This window comes from Acanthochromis polyacanthus, chromosome 6, assembly GCF_021347895.1.
Source record: "Acanthochromis polyacanthus isolate Apoly-LR-REF ecotype Palm Island chromosome 6, KAUST_Apoly_ChrSc, whole genome shotgun sequence".
NCBI lineage: Eukaryota > Metazoa > Chordata > Actinopteri > Pomacentridae > Acanthochromis > Acanthochromis polyacanthus.
This window is the reverse complement of record NC_067118.1, coordinates 25,461,539-25,472,934: the sequence shown is the minus strand read 5'-3', so window position 1 is coordinate 25,472,934 and position 11,396 is coordinate 25,461,539. Positions and strand designations below refer to the sequence as shown.

Genomic DNA, 11,396 nt, shown 5'->3' with positions numbered 1-11,396 from the left:
GGGCGGCTCACTTGAACGCAGTCCTCTGAGCGGCGTGCCTACGGAGACGCTAAGCTCGTGGTGGTAAAGTTTCAGTGTTTTCCATTAATGTCAATGGCACGAAAACTAAAACAAGAAGAATGCCGGCTCATTGTGCTGCAGCCAGTTGCACACTACGGAAACTTGGAATAACTTTCCACAGGTAGGAATAGTTTTTGGCTCTTTTTTCATGATTAAATCTTGTTGAGAGCTTCCACTCTATGAGAGCTTGCATTTGGTTTGTACGATTGTGCGCCTGAAGGCAACACGGGTGCAAACACCAGGTGGGATGGGCAGCTGTGGAGAGAAGAGCAACAGGTTGATTGGAGACATGACAGGTCAGTCCAGGCCAATTCTGATTGTGATTTAATCTGCAGAAACAAACCAAAGAACATATATGTGTTATTTTAAACAGTTTGATCTAAATATAATGATGATATAAGTCAAGTTTGACTTGTGCATGGTGGTGAAAAGTACAAATAGATCTAGCAGAACATGTATAGAAACTAGTCCACTGTGTGAGGCTATAAAAAGATTGCCTGGGGACCAGACAGCCTTTATATTGTGTATTACAAATACACATAAAGTCAGTCTGGAACTGCTCCATTGAACCAAATCTAGCCCAGAGGCGGGACTACCGATCACAGCTTGAATTGAAGAGAGCCAATCAGCGTAACACATGTGTGAGGCAATCACTAAGCGACCTAACAGTTGCCTTTCCGCCATGATGTTTTGTAGTTCCTTCGCCGTATGGGGTCCTGAGGAAAATCTAAGCTCTCCCTTTCAACAGTGGAGGGCAGCATTACGCATTCTATCGTACAGCCTGCCGGAATTAAAAATACATCCTTTTTTAAAAGAAAAGCTTTAAGAGCTGCTTCTTGTTGAGGTTTTAAGGACAAATTCAGCCCGTGCAAAACAGAGGAAAGCGCACGAGAGAAACCTCGCTCTGTTGCGGTCGCATCGTTAACTCCCGCCTCTGGTGCTCTGATTGGTTCGGTCTGATCTGCTCGGCGCTTGAAAACCTGTCAAAATGTGTCAATGGAGGAGGGCTAGACCGTATTCCCGTATATCCCTTATAACGGGAATACAGTCTAGCTAAGCTAGGCTAATAAAAAGACCATTGCCTTTCACCAGTGCTGTCTCTGTACTATGATGCTAAATCCTCACTGAAACTCTTTAAACAAACCATTTCTGTGCATATGATCACATCAACTTTTGCAACTTTTTCAATAATTTTAGAAATAAAAGGGAGGCTGGATCTGGGTCTACAACACCTGGATTAAGAATAGGCTTTTCCAGTAGTGGCTAAAACAGCTCTTGTGTACTTTAAACTCGGTTGCCACTTTGTTAAACACCTCTGACTACACTAAAAAATAAGGGTCTCGACAAAAAAGTTAGTGCAAGATCATTTATTAGGGTTGGTACAATTTATTTCCAAGAAGTGGGTTTAATTTAACTTAATCAGGTTGGGTCAACTAATTTTACACTGCTATAAATGACATCACTAAATTAAGTTTCTGTCAGCCGAGTAAATAAAGCTGGTCCAGCAAATTGTCTTGATGTTGAAAGAAATAATCACACGTAAGCAATACTTGGACTTAACACATACAATGAAATGCATTAAGCCACTGTATTTTATTAGAGTTGATTCAGCTTATTTTTTCAGAGACTCTGGGTTGCACTGACTGATGTTTATCTTAATATGAATTCATGTTAAGTTGCTGAATATCTTGCCAATACAGCAATGTCTAATCGTGTTTATTGCAACATGAAAATACACTGAATCTAACAATCAGTCAATCAGGCTTTCTTTATGTAGCAAATTTCATATAAATAAAATGAAACGGAAAGTGTTTTACAGATAACAGAAATAAAAAATGCAATAAAACAGTACAAATGACCCCCAATTTTCACTAAAAGTATATACATTTAAAGTTAAATACACAAACTGCTGTGTTGCTAATGGAAAAATGCTGTAATATTAGAATAAGTCACACAAACTTTATTTTATATGGTATTTTCATGTAAATTTTCACATTTTTAAAGATTTAAACTTTTCTTTACAGTAAAATATGGAATGAAGCATGTTTTTAACCCTAAAATCAACAATAGCAGTACATTTCTTTTTGTTATTTTGTTATTTTTAATGTTTATTTGACAGGGATGATACGTACCTGTACAACACTGCCACAAAGGGAAAATGTGATGTGCATAAGACGTCTAGCTTCGACTAATTTGCAGTCTTTGTCCCTAGTCAGGTGATTAACATACAATGAAACATATTAATACAATTAAAACATGCAATGCCACATATACGGCAAATAATACAATAAATAAATACAGTTGCAGTTGTCAGTTACTGATTAAAGAAAACCGGGTTGGGTGTAACATTGAACATTAATAATACATTGAACATCCGTAAATGTAGCAAACGCTTTACCGTAATTTTCTGGTAGCATTCTGGAAACCACAGGTGCCAGAATTTTACCATAAAAAACTTTTTTGAAATAGTGTAATGAATACATAAAAATCTACCAAATCAATCAACAAGGCATGGCTCATGAGTTTGCTTTGTAAAACAAAATTGCACCTTAATAAAGCTAATAGGCAGTGAATTTTCATTTTAGAGTGTGTGTACACTATGTGGACTTGGGACGACAGAGTTTGTTGTATAAATTCACACGCATTAGATCATTTAGTCCCTTCTGCCACATTTGAATCGGATGCATCCTTTGACCAAATCATCCTACTTTCCAAATGAGGCTCAGGTGGGTCTGAGGGTCGTGATTTCTGGTGTTAATCAGATGCACAGACGGGGACCAATTGCGGCGCTGCAGCAGACGGAGGAGGGTTTGTGGTTTGCGCACTTCACCTGCGCGTCATCAGAGCAGCTTCACCCACCGCGCATCTCGGACGCAAAAGCTCTTCAGGCTTGTCTCATTACATTGCATAATATCGACGAGCCATCATGGTAAGCACGACTTCAACATTGATTTCTAACATTTTATTTGCCCGTTAATTACCTTGAAATTCTAATTTCTAGCTGCTGATACGAAAAGTAGGTCGTTGTTTTGAGACGTCTCCAACGTTGCGCACGCTTGTCTTAGTGTATTGTGCAGCCTGTTATGACTCTAAAATCGTTTAATTGTCATTTTAAATGCTTGTGAGACGTCGAAAATTCGTTAGATTTGCACAAATGTAGAGTAATGCATTTCTGCACTGTGAAACGCCTAATCCTCTTCCCACGTACCTCTGGTAAATCAGCTTAGATACCTTTGCTTGACCACTAATTTCCCACTAACTTCGTTGCCAGTATGTCAACCTGATTTTCTGGCCCTGTACACAGCTGTTATATAAATGTATGTTACATCAATGCAGTGTCCACAGATGATTTTATATTTTATTAATCTCAGATTAAATCATAAATCCTATTATAGTTGTTTCATTGAATTATAAGCCACCCACAACATCTCTGTTTATAAGCTGTAAAATATATAATAAAATCAAATTCTATTGCGCATAAGCTCAGAGGAAAATCTGAATGTGGCTTTTTAAAGAGACAGCACACTGCCATGTGTCTGACCTAGATAATCTCCTCTCTACAGAGATGCTATGCGCAATAGACAGTTTTGTGTCGCAGCACAAAATACATCGACTTCTGTAGAATAAACTGAACCTCATTCACATATTATAGAAAAAGTAGCAAAGAAGTAAATATATTTAAAGCAGCTCATTTACATAGGTTTTAATTGTAACCTTGAGAAATGTGTTTAATTCCTCCATTTTAATTAGCAGCAACCGCTCTGGAAATCTCCTCATCACAAGTGCATGACTCAACTTATTTTTAATCCAAATCTTCTTCCTCTTCCCCCCCAGCGTGAGTGTATTTCCATCCACGTTGGTCAGGCTGGTGTCCAGATTGGTAATGCCTGCTGGGAGCTTTACTGCTTGGAACACGGGATCCAGCCCGATGGACAGATGCCCAGTGACAAGGCCATCGGCGGAGGGGATGATTCCTTCAACACCTTCTTCAGCGAGACTGGAGCTGGAAAACACGTCCCCAGAGCCGTGTTTGTGGACCTGGAGCCAACCGTCATTGGTAAACTCTTAGTAACATCAGCATCACAGTTGCCTCTTTATTGAAATTAAGCAGGTTATTGCATCATTGCTGATTAAATTTTCCTCCTCAGATGAGGTGCGCACTGGGACCTACCGCCAGCTGTTCCACCCTGAGCAGCTGATCACGGGAAAGGAGGATGCAGCCAACAACTACGCCCGTGGGCACTACACCATCGGCAAGGAGATCATCGATCTGGTTCTGGACAGGATTCGCAAGCTGGTGGGTAAATTCAGAACACGTGAAGGACAGAATAGCAAGCTCATTCCTAAAATTGTCTCACTCGTGGTTGCTGTTTCTCCCGTCTGTCCTCAGGCTGACCAGTGCACTGGTCTTCAGGGCTTCCTGGTCTTCCACAGCTTCGGTGGCGGCACCGGCTCTGGTTTCACCTCCCTGCTGATGGAGCGTCTGTCTGTGGACTATGGCAAGAAGTCCAAGCTGGAGTTCTCCATCTACCCAGCTCCCCAGGTGTCCACTGCTGTGGTGGAGCCCTACAACTCCATCCTGACCACCCACACCACCCTGGAGCACTCCGACTGTGCCTTCATGGTGGATAATGAGGCCATCTATGATATCTGTCGTCGGAACCTCGATATCGAGCGTCCCACGTACACCAACCTGAACAGGCTGATCAGTCAGATAGTTTCCTCAATCACTGCTTCCCTTCGTTTCGACGGCGCCCTCAATGTTGATCTGACAGAGTTCCAGACCAACTTGGTGCCGTATCCCCGTATCCACTTCCCCCTGGCCACCTATGCCCCTGTCATCTCTGCTGAGAAGGCCTACCATGAGCAGCTCTCAGTGGCTGAGATCACAAACGCCTGCTTCGAGCCAGCCAATCAGATGGTGAAGTGTGACCCTCGCCACGGCAAGTACATGGCCTGTTGCCTCTTGTACCGTGGTGATGTGGTGCCCAAAGATGTCAATGCTGCCATTGCCACCATCAAAACCAAGCGCTCCATCCAGTTTGTGGACTGGTGCCCCACTGGTTTCAAGGTTGGCATCAACTACCAGCCGCCCACTGTAGTTCCTGGTGGAGACCTGGCCAAGGTCCAGAGGGCTGTGTGCATGCTGAGCAACACCACTGCTATTGCAGAGGCCTGGGCTCGACTCGATCACAAGTTTGATCTGATGTACGCTAAGCGTGCCTTTGTTCACTGGTATGTAGGTGAGGGTATGGAGGAGGGAGAATTCTCTGAGGCCAGAGAGGATATGGCAGCTTTAGAGAAGGATTATGAAGAGGTTGGAGTCGACTCCATTGAGGGGGAAGGAGAGGAGGAAGGAGAGGAGTATTAAGAGATATGAAGGAGGGAGTTAGTCAGGAAACTCCAGTGTGTCCCTAAATACATTCCAAACAAATGTTTGTGTTCAGAGTAAAAAATGATGAAAATACCAGTATGGCTCTGTCTTAAATAAAGTTCCTGCAAAGTGAAGTTGTTTGTGTTATTTTTCAAACCTTTTTACTTATTTTTTTAGTGAATATTCCTAGCCACTCATTGCAGGTGATAGATGTTTTTATGCTTATGTCTACAGAGCTGCTTTAAGTTGGTCTTGAACCATTCCATAGGAGGTCTTCTGTGGAACATAAGAATGGCATTCAGGAACATTTAATTTTATAAACGATGTTAAGACAGACAAAATCATTGTAGAACCACTGGTTCAACACAGATTCAGTTTAGAATAAGTCCACTGACAAGTAAAATGACATTTGGAGCTCTTTCAGACCCTTTTATTCTTAAACACAGCAGAAAAATCTACATATATCCAAAATATTTCTCTCTCGTATGAAACCATATACACTTTATCTTGCACCTCTATTCACATGATTCTTTAATATTTAAGGAAGCACACTGTAGACTGAACTAGTTGATAGCAAATCATAGGGTAGTGTGAATGGTTATGTCTCTATATTCAGTTTACTGGTTAACAAGCATCATATATAAGCCATCCCAATGGATCTGAGCATGTGCAAACATGGACATAAAGTGCAAACAGAAGCAGACCACTCTGCATGGCTCACCCAGATCATTGTGCTTGCTTCATACTAACAGATTAGGGAGGTTTTCTGTGCATTAAATGTGAAGGACAAACATTTGAGTGGATGCTACTCTACACAGTAGAGTATATTGCTTTAATCTAAAATATCTGCATTGGCCTCCACTTTCATCAGTACAAAACTGCTGCACAGTTGTAAAAAGAACTGAGTGCAGGGCTTTGTCTAGCAAATATCTTAAAAGTGCATCAGAGCTTGAAAAATAAAACACTGACTTTCCATTTCACTCCCCACAGAATTACCAACAGCCATTAGTACTAAAAACTTTTTTTTAAAAAAAAGCTAAAACAGGGATGATAAGGTGATTCCTACATCAGCAATTTTGTAGGAAGTTCAATAGTTCTGGACTATTAGAACATCTGCTAGTGTAGTAGGGATTCTAAGTGAAACAAATTCACTCATTTATGAGAACTTATTGTGGGAAGCACAGGTCAACAACTTTGGGAGCATAAAGCAACACAGGTTTGGACATTGCAGACGCACCAAAAGGGTGGATTATACCACTTCACAATAAATGCACAGATGTCATAACAGTTTAACAGTGCTGGGCTTTTGCTCCACTACACAGCAGTTAGATGTTATGGATAGGTCTACAAACACTATAGATGTCTGACTGAATATTAAAGCAAGCCATAACCCTATAGGCTCCCTTTTTAACCATATCAAGGACTCTAAGTTATGTGTCTGAGTCAATCTATGCAGACAGTATGCAGGCCTGGCGCTGCTCTCGCCCATAGAGGAGGAAGCCTACAGCGGTGCGCAGGTCCTCCAGGTCAAGGTTGGACAGGAAGCTCCTCTGAAGCTCCGCCTCCACTCTGTTTCCACTGGGTCCTCTACATCCCTTCAGGAGAACCACAGCAGACTGACACAGCAACCAATCAGCCAGCTTCCTCATGCCAGCACTGTCTTGATTAGCGAGGGCCTTCTGACCCCAGAGGCTGAGATGTAGCATGTTGGCTGCCACACGGGCACTGGGACGCTGTGGAGTAAGAATAACATGAGTAGTGTGCTATCAAAGAGATGGTTTATCATTACACTGACAAAACAAACATGATCACATTCATTTAAAACCAAAGGATACACATCATTATGACTGTTTAATCATTTAAACACAGATTAGTCAAAATGAGTTACATTAACTTCTATTCATGTATAACTGTTCTAAATTACAAGAAAAAAACAAGACTAATATCACAATTTGATGAAAGTTTTATAATTACAATGCTTGAATTTAACCATTATAGAATGTTAACTGAAGAGCTTTTCCAACATCATCTGTAGACACCCAATCGTGAACTGACGACACAGTGGTGTGACAAATCCCTGCAACTCCTGCTATACCTTGTTTGGGTTCCTCCTGAGGAGTAATCGTATCACTAACTGCACATCATCTGGAACACCGGAGGGCAGAGGAGGGAGCTGCTTCTCCTGGTAATTCCTACTTTCCAGCCCCACTGCTCGATAGAACGGGTTTTGCTGTCCGAATATCTCATAGGAAATCGCACCCACAGCCCAGGCGTCTGCCTTACTGTAGTCAATCACCACCCCACATCCCGGAACAGCAATGGTCACCTAATAGCAGAAACATTGAGAAAAACAGTGATTAAATGTGTGGTTAGTGGCATTTAAATGACAAATTCTGCTTGTGTCAATCTGTATTTAGCACAATATAAGCATACAGTTAGGCTACTACACTGGTAATTTGAGCCACCTTTGGTTACATCCACAGTGGGAGGTAATTATACTCTAACGCAGTGGTTCTCAACCCTGTTCCTCAGGACCCCATGTCCTGCATGTTTTAGATCAGGGGTGTCAAACTCCGTTCCTGGAGGGCCACTATCCTGCATGTTTTAGATGTTTCCCTCTTCCAACACACCTGATTCAAATGATCAGCTCATCATCAAGCTCAGCAGAAGCCTGATAACGAGCTGATCATTTGAATCAGGTGTGTTGGAGCAGGGAAGCATCTAAAACATGCAGGATAGTGGCCCTCCAGGAACGGAGTTTGACACCCCTGTTTTAGATACTTCCCTGCTCCAACACACCTGACTCAAATGATCAGCTCGTCATCAAGCCTCTGCAGAAGCCTGATAACGAGCTGATCATTTGAGTCAGGTGTGTTGGAGCAGGGAAGCATCTAAAACATGCAGGACATGGGGTCCTGAGGAACAGGGTTGAGAAGTATACACTACACTGAAGGACACATATTGTACATGTGGATTGGTCAGTAACTGTCATATCAAACTTTTAATAGTGTCATTTAATGCTGCTATTTATGTGTATAGACGTGCTGCCAAAAGGCTTCAGCATGCAGCTGCTTCTTTACTGACATTTAAACGTGCAGATTGAACAGTGGCTAAAAAGAGATGGAACAGCAACAGTTGACTATTTAATTACAATAAATAACTGTTCAAGCCTACCTCAGGAGCCATAAGGGAGGCATTCCCCCCTCTGCTGACCCAAACACTGTTGAAGGGCAGCTGCAGACTGGAGTCACTCTGGGCCAGACAGCAGCCAAAGTCAGAAATCACTAAATGAGGGCAACCACCTGTATAAAAATGAAACCAATTTAACACAGCTGATAGAAATAAACCTGAATTTGATTTAATTATAATGTGTGTTTCATCTGTTTTGCAAAGAGCATGTGTCTCCAAACCTGAGTCAAACTCCAGCAGCACGTTGTCTGACTTGAGATCCCTGTGAGCGACACCCTGTCTGCACAGATGGTCGACCCCCTCAAGGAGCTGCAGCACCATCAGAGAGCCTTGCCTGCGACCTGGTGTGGAACCTTCCAGGTACTGTCGCAGTGTGCAGGGGTAGCTATGACACAGAAAAAATAGGTTTTTAGTACTGCATCTGTAGCTACAAACTGCAAAAAGCACTGTAAAATCTGAAGTGGGTGCATTGACAAAGCATTCTAATTCCCATCCAGTGTGAGATTTGACCATGAGGGTGAAAGATGGCAGGTCTTACTTCTTCATGACCAGGAAAAGAGTGCGATTGTTGCCCAGGCCGGCGGGGTTAAGTCTGGCTGGCAGCACATCTGGATATTCTTCCTGGGCACCTGGTAGCAATGGGACATCTGCTGTGAAAGCGCGGTACACTCTAATCACATTAGGGTGAGCTGACACTCTTCTGGGCAGGACTCCGAAATGTCTGCATGTAAAGAGATCACACCAGTTCATGAGCATGTTTCTATCCTTGTGTCAGTACTGCAGGACAGGACTGAAAGTACTGAGGACATAATACTTACCCATCCAGAGAAATTTGTTCTTTGTCCTGCTTTAAAGCAAGAGGGCCAGCAGGCACCAGCTCCTGTGACATGGATTTTAATATTGCCTCGCTTGATGATCCTGCCTGCAAACAAACAGCATAAATAAATAAAATACCCATCAGTACTGATGTGGGCTTGAATTTCCTTACTTTTCCACTGAGGATCAATTATATTAGTGAATAAATGCTCTGGCTTTAAATCTGCTGTAGATTACCCACCCCAAAGTTCCACATCATCTTGATAGCCAGAGGGAAGTTTCTCAGAGAGCAACATGTCAGTGATCGAGTCGTATGACTTTCCTCTTCATCCTCTCTCATTTGCACCAGGGAACACGTTCGGTCACTCTCCTTTGGAGGGGCAAACTGAGCTGCAGCCTCGTACACAGCTGCATTGGACCCTTTCCCAATCTGGTTCCCTATAATGTAATCTTCCAGCTTATAACCTGAGGTGAACGGCTTTAGTGGGGCCTGGAATCTTTTCTTCCTGAACACAGCCTACAGATTGGAAGAGACAATACTTAAGACACCTTAAAGTTGCTGTGTGCACAGCGCAGAGATAACGGGTTCTGTCAGTGAAAAACTGAGTATCTACATTTTGTACACAAATTTCCAAACCATGACACAAGAAAAAGAAATTAAGTCAGGCTTATACTAAATTCGTACTGGATTAAAGGAAAGCACTGCTTGGAGTAAAAGGTCAACTGAAAAGAAAATGAAAAAATATAACATACAGTAAGCACTGAGTATAATCAGCATGTGTTTGCCATTATGTGGCTAATACCAACACACTTGTGTTTCCTAAAATTTCATTTGTTTTGGCAAAGATGGTCAAAAAAAACCTTTTCAGTCTGATTAAGTTCTGTAAGTCTTGATATAGATGTCTTAAAACACAACAACAAGCAATAAATATGGAACTGAAATACTTATGCATTAGCTGTACATGTAATGTACTGTAACATTTTTTAAGCATAACCACAATTAGTTGCAACTACCACACACACATCTTACTAAATATATGAGGAAAACTTGTACATTAATACAAAAAGGTTGAACTTAGCTTTTAGCATCATCACAATACTACATCATAATCAGATGGTCAGTGGTGGAAAAAATACTTGAGTATTTCACCCAAGTAAAAGTAGCTGACAAAACAAGGTAAACAATTTCATAAGAAGAAAATGTCTAAATGTTAAGTATTAAGTGCAAAAGTATTTACTTGATCCCTTTTGGGGGGTAGTTTATCACATGGTTTGTATGCAAAATCTTGACCAGTAATTTAACTAACGTTGTAACTATACATATCAGCATAGGTAGTATAAATGAGAAATTCCTAACTACGTCAACATTGCATATATGTTGTTTTTTCTATTTGATACCATACCTGGATTTCCTGGCATGTCGCTGCACTCTTTCTGTCATCCTCCAGCTGTTGTTCAATAAGGCCCACACCGAGGCCGAAGGCCAAAAATACGGCCCTGTTCCGTGGGGACGAGCCGGTAAACCTCCTCCTGAAGCCGGCGGACTGAAGCTGGGCTGCCAGGCCCTTCAGAGAGGTGCGGTAATATCGGTACCGAGACGGCAGGAAAGCCTGAGGCTGAACGGTGCGGACCGACGGGCCTACACGAAAACGGTCAGCTCGGAGCTTTGCTGCGACTCGGCCACCTGACTTGAGGAGACCCAGCTGAAAGACCGACCGGCCCAACTCGAGCCCTCGGTTAATGGCGTGTTTCACAGACATAACTTACCCAGAAAGGTAACTTAAGCTGTTTAACAGGTTCCGTTTGTACGGCAGCCTCTTCGCAACTGGCTCTAGTTCTGGCAAGGATACTATTATGTAAACAAGCCGACAGTTGCTGCGCATGCGCAAAAATTCTTCTTCTTCTTCTTCTTCTTCTTCTTCTTCTTCTTCGGGTTAGGTAAACAAAACTCACTTCA

At 42.3% G+C, this 11,396-nt stretch overlaps 2 protein-coding genes across 3 annotated transcripts; one reads left to right on the top strand and one right to left on the bottom strand.

The window, feature by feature from the left end:
- The first annotated feature begins 2,831 nt into the window (after positions 1 to 2,831).
- LOC110951925 (tubulin alpha-1B chain) lies at positions 2,832 to 5,568 on the top strand. 2 transcript variants are annotated; one of them, XM_022195192.2, is made up of 4 exons: positions 2,832 to 2,989; positions 3,895 to 4,117; positions 4,209 to 4,357; positions 4,451 to 5,568. In XM_022195192.2, exons 1-4 carry the CDS (start codon positions 2,987 to 2,989, stop codon positions 5,429 to 5,431), a joined length of 1,356 nt encoding a protein of 451 aa, XP_022050884.1. In that variant the 5' UTR covers positions 2,832 to 2,986; the 3' UTR covers positions 5,432 to 5,568. The 2 variants fall into 2 exon arrangements, with proteins under 2 accessions (XP_022050884.1, XP_051805281.1); XM_051949321.1 differs by having other exon boundaries at positions 4,209 to 5,568.
- A 269-nt stretch (positions 5,569 to 5,837) lies between these two features.
- On the bottom strand, positions 5,838 to 11,321 carry pink1 (PTEN induced kinase 1). The gene is made up of 8 exons (XM_022195191.2): positions 10,843 to 11,321; positions 9,681 to 9,956; positions 9,442 to 9,545; positions 9,162 to 9,344; positions 8,845 to 9,008; positions 8,609 to 8,736; positions 7,530 to 7,760; positions 5,838 to 7,167 (listed from the first exon to the last, which is right to left on the bottom strand). The coding sequence occupies exons 1-8, from the start codon at positions 11,197 to 11,199 to the stop codon at positions 6,883 to 6,885; spliced, it is 1,728 nt and encodes a 575-aa protein (XP_022050883.1). The 5' UTR covers positions 11,200 to 11,321; the 3' UTR covers positions 5,838 to 6,882.
- Between the last annotated feature and the right edge of the window lie 75 nt (positions 11,322 to 11,396).

Excerpts from the sequence above, each read along its gene's own strand:
- LOC110951925 (XM_051949321.1), top strand. Across the intron at positions 4,118-4,208 it reads CCTGGAGCCAACCGTCATTG|ATGAGGTGCGCACTGGGACC; the intron begins GTAAACTCTTAG and ends TTTCCTCCTCAG.
- pink1 (XM_022195191.2), bottom strand. The coding sequence starts at position 11,199 with ATGTCTGTGAAACACGCCATTAACCGAGGGCTCGAGTTGGGCCGGTCG. Across the intron at positions 9,345-9,441 it reads GAACAAATTTCTCTGGATGG|ACATTTCGGAGTCCTGCCCA; the intron begins GTAAGTATTATG and ends CTTTACATGCAG. Across the intron at positions 9,009-9,161 it reads CTTTTCCTGGTCATGAAGAA|CTACCCCTGCACACTGCGAC; the intron begins GTAAGACCTGCC and ends TCTGTGTCATAG.